This window comes from Urocitellus parryii, chromosome 1, assembly GCF_045843805.1.
Source record: "Urocitellus parryii isolate mUroPar1 chromosome 1, mUroPar1.hap1, whole genome shotgun sequence".
Classification (NCBI taxonomy): domain Eukaryota; kingdom Metazoa; phylum Chordata; class Mammalia; order Rodentia; family Sciuridae; genus Urocitellus; species Urocitellus parryii.
This window is the reverse complement of record NC_135531.1, coordinates 145,807,456-145,823,122: the sequence shown is the minus strand read 5'-3', so window position 1 is coordinate 145,823,122 and position 15,667 is coordinate 145,807,456. Positions and strand designations below refer to the sequence as shown.

The window sequence follows — 15,667 nt, the reverse complement described above, 5'->3', positions numbered from 1 at the left end:
TGCTCTTCCCCTGGGATCCCCAAGATAGAGCCACAGCCTGCCATCATCGCACCTTCCTCTGCGGGCAGATTTTGCTTCATTTGAGTAGAAGGTCCCCAAGACCTGCCCTTCCCCACCTTGTAAGCAGAACTGTGGGGCCAGGTCCCTGTCAGAAGTGTACTTCAGTGTAGAAAAGGAGACGGGGGTCAGTCCTTACACAGGTCCCGCTCCTCAGCCTGCCCTGGTGGCATCCCTGGGATTTTGGCAGACTCCCGGGGATCATTTTCACATGGATGAACTGTACTCTCCGACTCCTTCTGTGTCCTAGGAGCCAAAAAGTTTTCTTTGACATTGAAAATAGTGTTTTCTCTCTCTAGCTGTTTGGCCTTTCTAACTATTTTTTCTTGGTAGTGGCAAAGGACTCCTGCCTGCCTCTTCATGGAGCTCTGCCTCTTTGAGGGCCGCCATGACGAAGCGGTGGCATTTCTGACACCGTCCCCGGCAGCTGTGGTGGACTGGGTAGGAGAGGCGATAGGTGCATTCTGGTTAAATACGTTCAATTGGGAAGATTCCTTATACTCATGGAAAGACCTCTTGGTTGCTGTGGCCTGTAGGCTTGACCAGGGAATGACGCTGTGCTGTGCTTTGTCACGGCCAAGGCGGTGGCGCAGCCTACAGAAAGGCTCCTGCAGAGGTCCCCTTAGTCCTGAGACGTTTTCCTCTCGCCTGCGAGTGTGTGTGTATGTGTGTGAACAGCTTGAACTTCACCCAGAAGGGACCCACAGTTGTTGCCACACAGCTGTTTCCTGCATCGGGCCAGAGTGTGTCTCCGTGTCCTGAATATCTTTGAGAAGGATCATCTGCCACATAACCATCTGCAGGCATAAGTCAGGGAACTTTCGGGGAGTCTTAAGATTACAAATGGGGGTTTTATATCTTGGTGGGGGTGCCCCGATGCTTTTTCTTTCCCGCCTGGCCATTACGAGGGCTGCTGCAAACAACCAAACGTGATATTTTAGAACGTGGGTTGGGGGAGGTAAAATCTCAACCTGCTCAGCCTGGTTCCATTGCAGGGCTTTGCATAATAATTAACGACATACAAGCTGGAGCCTAATGGACAGTTTTACTGTGTGTGCCCTTCAGTTCTGACTAGCTGGAGTCCTCCATGATTTAAGCCCCTACTTCTTTCCTTTATGTGTAAAGCTGCTGTAGTTGTTATTTCGATTCTTTCTCTTTGTAGGTCGTTCGGCAAAACCTGTAGTTCTCACTAGGTATATGAGGCCTGGCTTCTTTTCTTAAACCTTAACATTTACAAAGAGAATCATACTTCTCATCTCTGAAATCTCAGCCTCTCTGACTGCTCAGCAGTGTGCAGTTTCCAGGGATAAATGGTGATAAGAATTGTTGCTTCCTCTGTACCAGGAACAATTATCATCCTCAACTTATGCATCTCCTTTAAATTCTCACTAACTTCTCAAAAGTCAGTTCTGTTCTTTTCCCCATTTTACAGATGAGAAAAGTGAGGCACAGAGAGATTAAATAATTTGTCTCAAGTCACACGATTTGTTATGCAGTCAAGCTGAGATCATAATGAGAGCTGCCCAGTGGCCCCAGGGGAGAGCTACTGTTATTGCCACATTTTATTGAGGCCACTGAGGTTCAAGGAATTGATGAAATATATCCATTTGTCTTATTGTAGCACACTCCATGGTTGTCCTTATTATAGAATGCTCCTATTTCTATCTTTTTGGAGGTTCTAGATTCTGTCTGGGTCCCAAACCAAACACTGTGTACAGAGGCGGGTTTTTGTTGTTGTTGTTATTTTATATATCATAATGAGTCTGATCCTGCTGGTGAATTTGATCAATTCTCCTTTTGAAGGAGTCCAAAGTTACCTTTTGCTCTCCAGTACCTTACTAGTTGCATGGAAGCTAGCAAGCATACAGTGCTCAAGCTAAATACTGACCAGCTGTTGACTGGTAAAATGTGATACCGATATATCATTGAATAGGAAATTTTGTTCTGCAATCTGTGTGTCTGGATCACTTAGTTCAGTGATGGACTAATGTCCTATGTCTGATTGATGAACCTAAACACAGCTTTTAATACGATGTCACTTTTGGTTTTATGATTGTCACTCTCCTTAATTGAAGTGAACTGAAAAGTTCAAGAGCTCAAGTGTTGAGCTTGTGTTGGATGGGCTTTTGAAAAGGTCTCATCACTCTGAAAAAGATCATAAACTAGAGGTCAGGATGGGGGAGTACTGTTCTCCTTTTTGTAACCACTATGAACTAGTGAACACTGTCCCATCCCCTGGTCACTATGTTCCTCATGCAAAATGAGATTAGGCTAAGTGTTGGTTAAGGTCACTTAGAAAGTCCTATGATTCACAGAAAACTTACACCATGACTAGTCCTGTTCGTAATCTAGGAGATTAGTTTTTTGACCGTGTCTCAGTTTTGTTGAGTCTTTGTTGTCTTGCCTTTCAGATGGGTTTGCTAATTCCCAGCATGCCTAATTGATAGGACTTCTGTGAGGATTCAGTGAGATGCTGGGGATTTAGATTCTTTGAATAATAACACACTGCACAGAGGATGATGTTACATGTATCAAAAGTTAACAAAAAGTATTGGTTTTCTTGCAAACTACCCCTGGAGTCCCTCAAAAAGAACACCTGAATTTAAAAGTAGTTTGATCCCAGTGGGGCTGTGTGTCCTGGAGTTTCTGAAACTCCTTGGAACTCTACAGGGTCAGTAAGGTCTTCATCCCACTGTGGGTCAGTTTTCCACCATAGGGGTGAAGAGGTCACACTCTTTCTCCTGACAACACTTTATCAAACACACCGACAACACAAAATGCAGCAATTCCTTAGACAAAAGTGAGGTTTTGAGTTACAGTCACCTCCACCTTGTTAAGAGCCCCTTCAGAATCGGAGATCCTCTCTGAAGGCCAGCAGACATGCACGTGCCCCTGGGTCTTAAACGCCTGATACATTTAGCCCAATAAATCATCCCTCAAATTTGTGTGCCCTGTCTAACTCTGTCTCTCGGTGAGGATATTTTTAACTCCTCCTGACTCTTCTCAGTTCCTTTAAGGAAGTGTGATCCGAAAGGGTTAGACACTTGGCTTCTACTTAGGGGAAAACTTTGAGAGAATTACTGAGGCTCTCCCTGGGGGAGGACTGGCTTTCCCCAAAAGAATCGGCCCTTCGGTGTGTCTTTGCCACATAAGGGCTTGTGTGAGGCCCCAGGCACCAGTTGACGGCTGTGTCTTCCCCACGACAGATGGTCAAGACTTCAATTTCAGCAAGTGATCCGCTTCGGAGGGGGTGGGCAGGGGATTCTGCCAGCAGGCCAAGTGGCGGGGCAGCCTCGGGTAATGGGGATCTGGTGTGTGCCCGGCATAGCTTTTGTGCTAACGATGGGCTGCTGACAGGCGCCTTGCCCTGCTCATCTTTGAGGCAGAAGATCCCCTGCTCCCTTGATTCTGTTTCTCTCTGGCAGAGCTAGTGTCCTGTTTGCCTGTCTTTCAAAATCCATTTTGGCACCAGATGGGCCCCCTCTTGGTGGCTAGCAGTTGTCTGACTCTAAGATGCTAGAGGGTGTGCTGACAGCTCCTTCTAACACAACTTGAAGCTGGCTGTCGGGTCTGGGCTCAAATGGCTTAAACACACACAGGCAGCAAATATTACCAACCTCAGGGAAGCAGGCAGGGGGCCCCGTGGAGGGAGAATGGCACTGATGTCTCCCTACATCATGTCCACTCTGCCAGTATGCAAATAATCCTACTGATCATCTCTTAGTGATACCCTTATTTACTCTTCATAGTACTGTTGCTATTATCATACATTTGCTATCAGTGGTACAATTGCTACTAACATCATTACTGCACCACCTCTATTAAGACTAAAACTCCAGTAGCATGATGGTTAAGAGCTATGATAGTTTTAGTAATACTAGAACTTTTAGCAGCTCTGGAGCCGCCCTGTGTAAATCGCCCTGTGTAAATTTGAACTCTAAATTCACATTGATTCACCTTTGAGCCAGTTATTTAACTTTCCTGGTTATCTTCTCATTTCTCTATGTTAAAATAGCAGAGGTTTTGTTTAGGAGGATTAAGTGGGAAGCGTGTTTGAAGCTCTTAGCAGTGTACTGAGCTCCTGGGAAGCAGCACTACTTGGAAGTCATTGTTATCATTATTGCCACCATCCCCATGCTTCCCATGTGTTAGAGGTTATCATTATCTAGGGATAAAAACCCTATTATGCCAGTTTTATAGATAAGAAAAGTTGAAGTTGAGCTTGGAAGCACCTGGCAGAGTCAGGGTGTGAATTTCATTCAGGGCATTTTTAAAGTTCATGGCTTTTCCATCACCCCACTCCAACTGTCATGTCAATATAATGGTCATCTGTCTTTTCTAAGGCCTGGGGTGGCTTTCATATCTACCTTTCTACCTAGCCATACTTGAAGGAAGCCACTAGTTTTTGCATCTCAGGTGTCCCTGGGCATAGAATGGAGCACCAGTAATATGGGGGTCTCTCTACCACCAGGTCACCATATTAAATGATTTATGAAAATCACGTGAGCTCTGTAGGATCAACTTTGGAGAGCTCAGAGGAATGGGACAGTGCAAAAGATGGCCTCAGGTCCTCTTTCAACAGAAGAGACTTTCCCAAGTCTTGAAAGAGTACCCAAGGTAGTGGCAGTGTCACCCTTCACTGAGAAGGGGGTCCAGAGTTGGATTTCTTTGCACATAGCTGTCCTTCAGCTGTGTTTTCGGAGTCATTCATCTTGGATAAAAAGTGGATAGGTTTGGACCTCTGTGGAGAGAGCCTGGAAGGAGAGATGCTGTCACTGATGGACTGTCAAAGTTTTCATAATGTTGAAAGAGCCGTTTCAAGGATGAAGTTGGCATTTTAAAATTTTATTCTTTTGGTTGAAAAAGTCATTGTTTCTCTTTGAAGAGTTATTCCCACACCATACTTCCATCTTGGCAGATGCTAAAAGACCAGGGAGTGGGAAGGAAGGAGGAAAGGGAAAAGGGGGATGATATTGGCCCAATTATATTATTGTACTGATTGCATGGACAATTGTGTAACAACAAATTCCAATATTATGTACAACTAGAATGCACCAATAAAAAAAATGGAAAAACAAATGAAGGACCAGGGAAGAGGGAGGTTCCTCTGGGACTTTTCTTGGATTAGTATTCAGAAATTGGTTGAACTCAGTGACTCTTTGTGCAGTACACTTATGATGGAAACCTCAGGGGTGGGGGTTGGGGTTGATAGACATTGTGCTCTGAGCTAATCAAATGGGGACATCATGAAGTGATAGTTCTTCACAAGTTGCTTGTATCAAGGTGGGGATTTTAATCCAGTGTAATAATGGGAAAAATGTAAAGAAAAGAGAATTCCTCAAAAATGTAATTGACCAGTATTTTAATGCATTCTGACATTTTTTGAAAATCTTTGGTCCTGAAATTCATAGGTATATCTAGGTCTAAAAGTAAAATGGATTGCAGAACTTAGATGACTATAAAAATCCTTCTCCACCTGAAACAGAGAGTGGGGTTTGCCTGTAGGTTGCCAACATGAATGTGCATTCTTTAATACTTGCTGCCTTCATGGAATTTAACAACTATGATGGTTATATAAGAAATAACTCAGAAAATTACTGGGTGACCATGTAATGTATCACTCATAACAGGAAGTTTCTGAGCATTAAAATAGGTGCTATTAATACTCATGCCAGTAGAGCTGGGATTTTTCTTGCCAAATTAGACCCTTTGGTCATTTTACCAAGTAAAATCCAGGGATTTCCCTATAGAACCAATTCAGAAACCGAGGTAGCAGGGAGTCAGGAAGCTCCTTAGTCCATCACAAATAGCTTTTGTCTGCAGCTGGCAGTATAAGAAAAACATTCAGGAGATACTTGAGAAGTTAAAGGAGCTCAGTCAGTATGTGAGTTTTATCCACCTCGGGATACAACTAATTAGGACGTTTTAATTGGAGATGCTGGGATGAAGTGTTCACCATATCCTTGCATTCATCCTGCACGTACTTTGCTGTTCCTCATCTGTGAATTTAAAAGGTTTAAATTACATGTTGTGTTAGGGGACCATGAGAATTCTCCACCAATTAGATCCTCTTGGAACCTCCCTTAAATTATGGTGGAGAACTTCTCCCCTATGAGTGAAACTACTTCCTTGGGGACTCACTTTTTTTGAGAGATCTGCTGGCAGTATCCAGGGTGTTCCCCTCATCAAGAAGGTCCAGCCGGGATCCATAACAAAAGATGAGTGCTCAAGTAAAGTCCTGGTTGTGACATCATTCTGAATATTTCAGAAAATGAGTAAAATCAATAAAAAAACACGACCCAGAAGCGACCCCCTTACTTTTTTGCCCCCCGTATCAGAACTGAAATTCTAATCATGATGATTTGTTTCTTCACAGGTTCTTCTTGAAATTTTTTCTCAAATGCAACCAGAATTGCCTAAAGAATGCGGGAAACCCACGTGACATGCGGAGATTCCAGGTGCGTTGACCTTATCTGTCTTAAATCTTATGAATGACATGAATATTGGGAGAGGGTGAGAGCCCAAGATTCAGAGTCTAGCTGTCTCCCAAGAGGAGAGGTGAAGAGCAGGTGGGGCCCTTGGTCCCCAGGTGTCTGTAGTCTAGAGTTTTTTTTCATCTGCCAAGAATTGGGGCTGTTCCACCTGCGTTCTCTGGTGCAGATGGTGGTACCCTCAGAGCTGGGTTTAGGACTCCATGCAAAACACACACGGATTCAGGAAAGTATATAGATATGATACATTCTTCCCCTAAATCTTATAAGTAGAAAACCAGTAAATAAGAATAAAGAATAAAACTGGTAAAGTGTTCTTTGTTACAGTTACGGTCCCCTTTTCCTTCTTTTTCTATCTTCCAAACTTGGAAAGTTAGCAGGAGTTGCCTATTATAAATGGACCCCCTAAGAAACTAGGTGTCTAGAGCAGAAAGGGTGATAACTCAGTTCTATTTCAAAAATGTCTTTGCCCAGCAGATATAAATCTTCTCAAGCCTCAGTCAGATCTGCTACCACCTCACAGAATTTGCATTTATGAAAGGGCAAAGAAGCCAAAATAAATGAGTTAACTACGAAGAAACAACATGGTACATGGGTTTTCGGAAAGGTCGCTGAATTCTAGACGCCGTGCTTCTCTGGCTTGAAATTGCTGAGCACCCTCTGGGGATCTTGTTAAAATGTTGATTGAGGTCTAGGGTGGGGTTGGAAGTCTATGTTTCTAACAGGCTCCCAGGTGATGCCAGAACCATGGACCTCAGTTCCAGTAGCTAAGTTACAGACCCTTGTGTTGCTCTCCATCTAATTTTATGGGTAACTTGTTTCCATGTTCAATGTTAGTTTCCTCATCAGAGTAATGACCCATATATCGTGTGTGCTTATTCAGTCCATCGGAGAAATAATACGATGTCTGAAGTGTGCCCTTATGTCCATTTAGTCAGCTTTAAATGTAGATGGCAAGGTACTCTCTCTCTCTCTGAGAGACTCTTGGAAAAATTTAGCTACACATTCTCTAATGGGAGAAAGGGAGGGTTTTGAACATTGACTGCATCTGTCAATATCTCTTAGTCTACATGATGATGTTTTTAGGAGGTGAGACTTACTAGTCTCATTTAAGAATATATACAATAAAAGGCATTCTTCCCTGAAATTCTGAAGGATTTCTGTAAAGTCATTTTGGCCTCACCACCTTTTGTTTTGTCAGATAAATGGAGAGAATCGAAAGATTCCTGGTTTCTCAGAAAAATGTTTCCCTAACCCTAACCCTAACCCTGACCCTGTTAGTAAACTGAGGTGCCTCTGGTTCACACAGAGGACATTTTGTGCTGTGCTGGAATTAGCTTTGTGATTAAGCTAGTGAAACCATACATGTGTTGCTACGTCTTGCTACTTGAGGTTGAGTTTTAGGGTATGCTGTTTTATTTTGTGCTTTGGTCTTGAGTGAGCCATGTAAGTCATTTTTTTTAATTTAAAAAAAATTGTTTTTGTAGTTGAAGATGGAAAGCATGCCTTTATTTTATTTATTTTTGTACGCCATGCTAAGGATAAAACCTAGTGGCTCACGCATGCTAGGCAAGTGCTCTGCCACTGAGCCCCAGCCCAAGCCCCATATAGCTCTTTTGATGGAGCTAGAGTTAGGAACATATCATCATAGTTACATATCATCTAGTTTCAAAATAATGTATTCTAATAAACATGTATAATGCTCATGAATCCAAGGATCAACTTTCCTGTACTTCTCAGGGCAGCAGAATTGGATGGCCTTTGGTAACATTGAAGACCCAAAAGAGCATTTGCAAAGAACTTTGTAGGACCTGCTAAGAAGATGGTCTACAAGCCTTGAGTTATAAGAATATATCTTTCTCACAGGATGCAAAGCCAATTCAGTCTACTCTTTTTGAGTGATTAGAAAGTTTTATTTTTGCACATTAAATAGTTATTTTTTGCTTAGTAGAGGGCTATTGAAATGAGGAGGCACAAGTTATATTTCTGGAAATTTCTTGTAATCTTTCAGGGGCTCAGAATTCTGTTTTAATATGAAGTTGGAAGGATGATTCTGCTTATTTCACTACATCTAAAAGAAAGAAAACATTTTGCATACATAAGTAATTTGTAAGTGATAAAATATAAATGTAAGCCTTTGGAGAAAAATCTTTGTAATAAACCAATGACACGTTATTATTAGTGCAGTCCAGAGTTTCTCAACCTGGACACAGTAACATTTCAGACTGGACAGTTCTCTGCAGCGAGTGGGTTGTCTTGTGCGATGAGGGATGTTTAGCAGTGTAACTGGCTTTCACTTATTAGACGGCAGTAGAGAATAGCCCCCTTCCCCAAGTATGAACACCAAAATGTCTTCTTATGTTACTGAATATACCCTGGTGGGAGACAGAGAGGCAAAATGTCCTATACCTGATGACTTCTGACCAGCTTCTTTCTGGAGACCCTGCTAGAGTCTCAGAGAATGCATCCTTTGATTAGCTCCGAGATCTGCCTGATACAAGGTCCACACTGACCTTCAGATAAATCTGATTTATTTGAAACTTGCAAAGCTCTTGCCTCTGATTCCTAAACAACCCCTAGACAGACCCTTCTTCCTAGGAACAGCTACCTTGGAGTCATCTCTTGAGCTGAAGACCAGCTGAGCCTCTCCTTATCGGTCTTGATGAACTCCTTTTATTGGATCTCAGGTTCAACTTGCTCTCTTTACCTCCCCCTCCTTTACCTCACGGGAGGGGACAGAGAAACCTGATGAATATCAACTCATTTTATATTGTATCTCTTTACATTGACACATTTCTTCACTTATTATTTTTACTCAAGTAGCACTTGGTCTTTTACATGTGGACATGTGATATTTCTACTATCAGAGAATGGTCGAATTGCCTCAAGACAGGCAAAACTTTAAAATCTCTCATCCAGGCAACATTTTCCTCCAATCCCTTTTTCTTCCTTGACTCTTTCCTCCTACCTTCTTCTCATCATTTCACGTGGTGGCCACTCACTCCATCCTTCTGGAATCTCTTTTCCCTTGCATTCTAGGACATCATTCACCATTCTCAACCCCCTCCGAGGGATGCTCTTTGCCTTCCTGTGAGTACTGGCGATCTCCAGGTTTTCTTTGGGGGTCCAGTCCTCTCCTCGTGTTACAGGCTCTCCTAAGCATCTTTTCCACTCCTGGCCTCCTAACTGCTATTTGTGCAGTGAGGACTCCGGAGTGAGGGGCTCTGAGACCTGGCACCCAGGTTCAGGTCTAGCTATCCAGATGTGTGTTGGAGTTCAGTTCGTAAGCCCCAAACTGAATTCAGAGTCATCGTCATTTTTTTTCTTTTTTCTTTTTCTGAATCCATATAAAGCCGGCTTCTCTTCCCCACGTCACTGCATTAGGTCCAATCCTGACTGCACGATGCATGGGGCGTATGACTGCTGATGTAAGTGCCTACGTTCAGTGTGCTCCATATACTTGTGTCCGTGTGTCCGCCTCAATGTACATTCACGGACATCAGTGGTGATGATGAAGATAACATTTCTTAAGGACTTATTTTGTGAGAGATGCTATGTGAAGCATTTTATGTGAGTTCTGATTATCTTCATAGTATCCCTGTTAAGAACATGCAAATATGAATTACTCCCATTTAATAAATGAGGAAGCTGGCTTAGAGCAGTTAAGCAGTTTGCCCAAAGCTATGAACCTACTCAATGGTGAGGTAGTGGTGCAGCCCAGGCCAGCTGACCCAGTCAGATATTACCTGGTGCTTAGGAACAATAAAGAAATTTTCCAGAGTTGTAGGAGGATCCCTGTGGGCAATATGGGCCTCACCCAGGAGCCATGGGAATACCTACAATTCACTGCCAGGATCCCAGGAAACCTAGAGAGGGGCTTTCAAAGGGCATTTGCCCTAATGGAGCCTCAAGACACCATCTGTATGAGGGACATTGAAATAGCCCCAGCAGAGGTGGGGTGGGGTTGCCCAGAAGGGGAAGGGCCTGCACATTGTTCCAGAAGGGAGCTGCAGCATGGGTCACTTTATATCTGAAGGAACTTTAGAGACAGGAGTCCGTCCGAGGTCAGCAGCAGCCAGCTTCACCTCACTGGGGAGGTTTGGGCCAGTTCTCCATGAGGCCTGAGCAAAGCAGCCTCAGACACTGCAGAGTGCTCTGCTGTCCCAAGTCTCAGAGGTAGCCTTCTCTGCAGCCGTCGCAGCTGACAGCTGACAGATGTGTCATGATGACACTGGAGGAAGGCTTCTTAGGAACAGGGCAAATCATTTCTGTCACTTTCCTCACAGCCCGTGAATTGGGAAACTGATTCCAAATATTTTTGTTGCCTTTGAGGGAGAGTGAGAGACTGTCTTTTTGTCATGAAACAAACAAACAAAAAAACAAAAAAACAAAAACCCTCTGGATTACTCTGTACATCTCAATGTGGCTTTTACCAGTGATACTAAAAACCCGAGTCCTGCAGACATCAGATGGAAAACACCCTCCGTCGCCTATTAAGTGGCTGTCTTCTCTCCACGCATTCTGTATGCGTCCCAGGCCAGCCTGATCTTCACACGGCGATGCCAGAGCATGTCTCCTCTGAGCAGCAATCAGGGGCCTGTGTAGGTGACTGAGGAGGACAGAAGAAAGGTTGTTGATCCCCTGACATGTAAAGACATTCTGTCAAGCAAACTCAGCCTCACAGCGCCTGGGCTTCTGGTGTGTAAACAGAGACTGCTTAATTACACAGGTCATGTCAATTACTGTGACCTGAGTGTTTTCAAGAAATTAATCACTTTCCACAGAGCCCAGTGGTGTTCATACTTTAAGGCATTATGGCATAAACCTTGTAGAAAATCTGGCATGATCTTGTTTTTTTAAAATTTCTAATGGATGTTTTCTTTTGAAATCCCTAGACTGTGATTAGTCGACAAACTGGATTAAATACAACAGTTGGATACAGGCTTCCTTCAGTTCTGGTTGGTGTGGGGAAGGGTAGAGGCAGGAGAGCGGGTGAAGTTGGGGATGGAAACAGCCATGACACAGGAAGAAATTCGGTGCGACTCAAGGATCCTGTTTCTTTATCTTGACACTAAAAAGATGCTAATGTCAGTGGACTGTGTAAAAATCACAGGTCTGGGTTTTAACTGACATGAGCCAGACAATTCAAGGTGAAGATTTAAATTCTTATCTATAGCCTTCCTTGTTTGGACTGGCAGAATGAGGATAGTGAGTGGAGGGACAAGAATTGGGTTCTGTTTGTCATCATGGTGTAGATACCAGGATACCTGGAGACTATGAAGTAAAGCATAGATTTCCAAATTTATCATCTTTGTTCTACAAAGTTTTTCCATTACTTGTAAATCTGTGTTCATATATAAATGCTTCATCTATGACAACAGTATATATGAATATAGATGTAATATGTACTTATGCATGCATGAATGCATGCACTTTATAGTATTAAAATACTATAAAGCCTATTGTCACGAACAAGAAAAAGTCTTTGCCATAATGAAACCTCTGTTTCAGTTGGGGTCCATTTTTAAGGATAATACCAGCTGCTATAATAAGTAGACCAAAGAATATATTAATGGCTCACATAGAAGGTTATTTCTTGCTTACATAATGGTAAGTGGCAGTTAATCCTGCCTCAATAAGTAGATCTGGCCTTCAAGTGATCTGGGGACCTGGGATCTTGTATGTCTCCCTCCCCTGAAGCCTTCCTGTCTTCACTGAGCGAGCTGAAGGGTGAAGGGTCCATAAAGGGGGAACATGAACATCTTAAAAATCTTGGCTTAGAATTGGTCCTTGTCAAACCTGCTCACCTTCCATTGGCTGGAAGTCAGTCACAAGGCCACCTACATCCCCAGAGAGGCCTGTTGACATCTCGTTGAGTGGCACAAGAAGACAAAAGGAATGTGTTAGGAATAATTTCCATCAGGGGCCACAGTGAAGATATGTAAAAACGAATAATTACAAATAACCAGAAATTGTAATTATTGCTATGAAGAAAATTAAGCAAGATATCAGGAAAGAGAAAAAAAATTGTGGGAAGGGAGAGAAGCTACTGTCTAAGCTCAGTGATATCAGCTTAGGAGTACAGTTGATCCTTCATATCCAGATGTTCTGCACCTGCTGATTCAACCAATCAGAGGTGGAAAATTTTTGGAAAAAATATGCATCTGTATTGAACATGTGTAGTTTTTTTTGTCATTGTTATCTAAATACTGGTGTACAACAACTATTTATGTAGCATTCACACTGTACTACGTGTTGTAATCTAGAGATTACTTAAAGTATATGGGAGAATATGTGTAGTTTAGATGCAAATACCTCTTTCTACATAGGGACTTGAACATCCATGGGAGAGATTTTTGGAACCAATTCCCCACAGATACCAAGGGACAACTATAAATCATGCTGACAAGAGTCAGAAAGGGTTTTGAGCAGAGGGAACAGCCTACTCAAACTCATGTTTATCCGAGGTGACAAGCAATCTTCTTTCACTTAGTCTTGGACAGGAGATAGAAGAATCCATCAGGTTATTCATCCCAAGTTTCCACTTAAAATGTGTTTTTCTTTTAAAAATGACAACATGGATAATGACCTCATGATTATTTTTTTCTTCTTCTTAATTAGTTGTAGAAACTTTGGAGAATTTTTTGGGGTGTGTGTGTGAAGAGACATGATATCCCTAAATAAACATGTTGTAGAGTATGATTAGAAAATTCTTAAAACACATGGCCAGCCTCTACCATTTCAGTCTGCTGTTTAAAGGCAATTACATAAGGAGGGAATCCAGTCTCCTCTTCCCTCTTCTCCCCCACAGTCCCCCACCCTCTGTCTTGGATGTACTTATATTGTTTTGACAAGCAGCACATCTTGCAATTAAATTCTTTACCAACAGAATGCTAGGGGCCTGAGCGGCTTTCACTCTCTTCATACAGAATAATTTCAAGATGTGCCATGCTGATTAATTATACTGAAAGCAGCCCTAATGATAGTTTCAGAATACAGGATTAATTCGCATAACGTAGTAAATACAAATGGTGAATTTTCAACTCGATATATTAAACCATTACAGCTTATTGGGCAAATATATATCTTGGCACGAGCCTTATGCTGAGTCTTGGCAGAAGGTCTCCATCACTGAGAAGGGATCCTCATGAATGGCATTGAGGAGGGGCAGCCCTGCACTTTGTGGAAGCGTATTCTCACGTAAAGTACGGCTGCCTTTGAAGAAATGTACAATACATTAACTAATAGATGCAAAGTGTTTGGTGGGATTGGTGATTTGGTTCTGTGGATGCTTTTAGTTACTGGGACTTTCCAGTAAGAGGTATTCTTGTATATTTTTTAATTTTTTTGAGTTATCATTTATGAAGCTCTTGATCTATGTCAGACACCATACATTATGGCACATATATAATTGTCCTTGTTTTCCTGCCACTTTTTCTCTTATTCACTTTGCTCAGTCAAGCCCATTGGGCTTCCATCTTTTCCTTCATTTGTTTTTCCTTAAATACACCAAACTCGTTCCCCCCTCAGGATATTATTTTTTTAAATTTGTTCTAATTAGTTATATATGACAGTAGAACGCACTTTGATGTGCCATACATAAATGCAGTATGATTTCTCATTTTTTCTGGCTGTATACAATGCAGATTCCCACTGTTCATGTAGTCATATGTGTACATAGGGTAAAAATGTTGGATTCATTCTACTATCCTTGCTGCCCCCATACCCCACCCCCACCTTTCAACTCACTATTATTCTCCCTGGGAAACTTCCACCACACGTTGAATGATTAGATATTTACCATTCAGCTCTTAGACAAAGTGTTACTTCCTAGGAGAGACCTTCCTTAATCACCCAATCAAAAATAGTTTCTTTCTAGGAACAGCCTGATCTTTACTTTTTTTATTTCTTAGAACCTATGGCAGTCCCAATTTTGCTCTTATTGCTTACTTGTTGATTATTTAACCCCTACTCCTGTGTCCCCAGTGATCACTAAAATCCTGGTCATCCACTTGCTCTTTGCTGCTTCTCTAGTAGGCAGATAGTGCCTGGCACACAGTTGACACATAGTTCATTCCTGTGATTAGTGACTTAATCACTGAGCCACATCCCCAGCCCTCTGTGATATTTTATTTAGAGACAGGGTCTTGCTGATTTGCTTAGGACCTTGCTAAGTTGCTGAGGCTGGCTTTGGACTTGTGATCCTCCTGCCTCAGCCTCCTAAGCTGCTGGGATGACAGGTGTGTGACACTGTGCATGGAAACATGTGGCGATTCTGTTTAGCTCACTTCTACTTGAAATGACCAACAAGGACACACAAACAGAGGACATCAGTCAAACACACCAATGACACCATCAAAAGTCATCAAATGATCCCGGTCTACTGTGGGAGGAGTGAGGTTTACATAATGGATGGGATTTTCATATTTAGCTTGTGTCACATTCTGGAGACAGAAGTGACGTCTAGCTTCCAATTGACTAAATATTTTAACACAAGAACCTCTTGTCTTCCTTCTAAGAAAAGAGAGGGTTCCTCCTTGAGTCTTAAATGCGGATTTCATTCAGTTCGCCACTGCCTACTCTGACAGTTCCACTCTGCTACATCCTGTAGGTTCACGCGTCCTCCATAATTTTTAACGAGTTATTTGGGGTCTTTCAACCAGACAGAAGCTAGCAATCAGGCACGTTTCAGAGACTATCTCATTCCACATCATTCAAGGATATTTTAAAGGACAAAGTTAATGAAGACCTAACTGCTGCAGACCATTTTTATGTAAATAATACTTAAACTGTAGTCAGCCGCTTGGACACCGTAGGTTTGTACTGAGAGATACCGGGAGGATCCAGATGGCAGCCTCTCTTAAGCCAGGCCTGTGCGCGGAGAGGCCTGGGGCTGGTGTGGGTGAGAACTGGACCAGGAATTGGAGCTTTCCCTGCTGGCACTGTCTCTGCTCCTAATTTGTCCTATGGGGTTGAGGATGTTTTAAAACCTCTCAGGCCTTCGTTTTCCATGCTGTAAAAGGAGGTGTTGCACAAATTCATAATGTTAGAACTACTGAGGACTCCTTTTATCATTTTTTTTCCCTAGGAACCTCATGTGATGACATATTTTTTCAATC

At 42.5% G+C, this 15,667-nt stretch overlaps 1 protein-coding gene across 4 annotated transcripts in view; it reads left to right on the top strand.

The window, feature by feature from the left end:
• The window catches only part of Ebf1 (EBF transcription factor 1), a 377,056-nt gene that overhangs the window by 230,309 nt on the left and 131,080 nt on the right, over positions 1-15,667 (top strand). For all 4 annotated transcript variants that reach the window (XM_026388301.2, XM_026388300.2, XM_026388299.2 and 1 more), the window contains exon 7: positions 6,434-6,515. In XM_026388301.2, the coding sequence (XP_026244086.1) occupies positions 6,434-6,515 (82 nt within the window). The remainder of the gene's footprint in view (positions 1-6,433; positions 6,516-15,667) is intronic.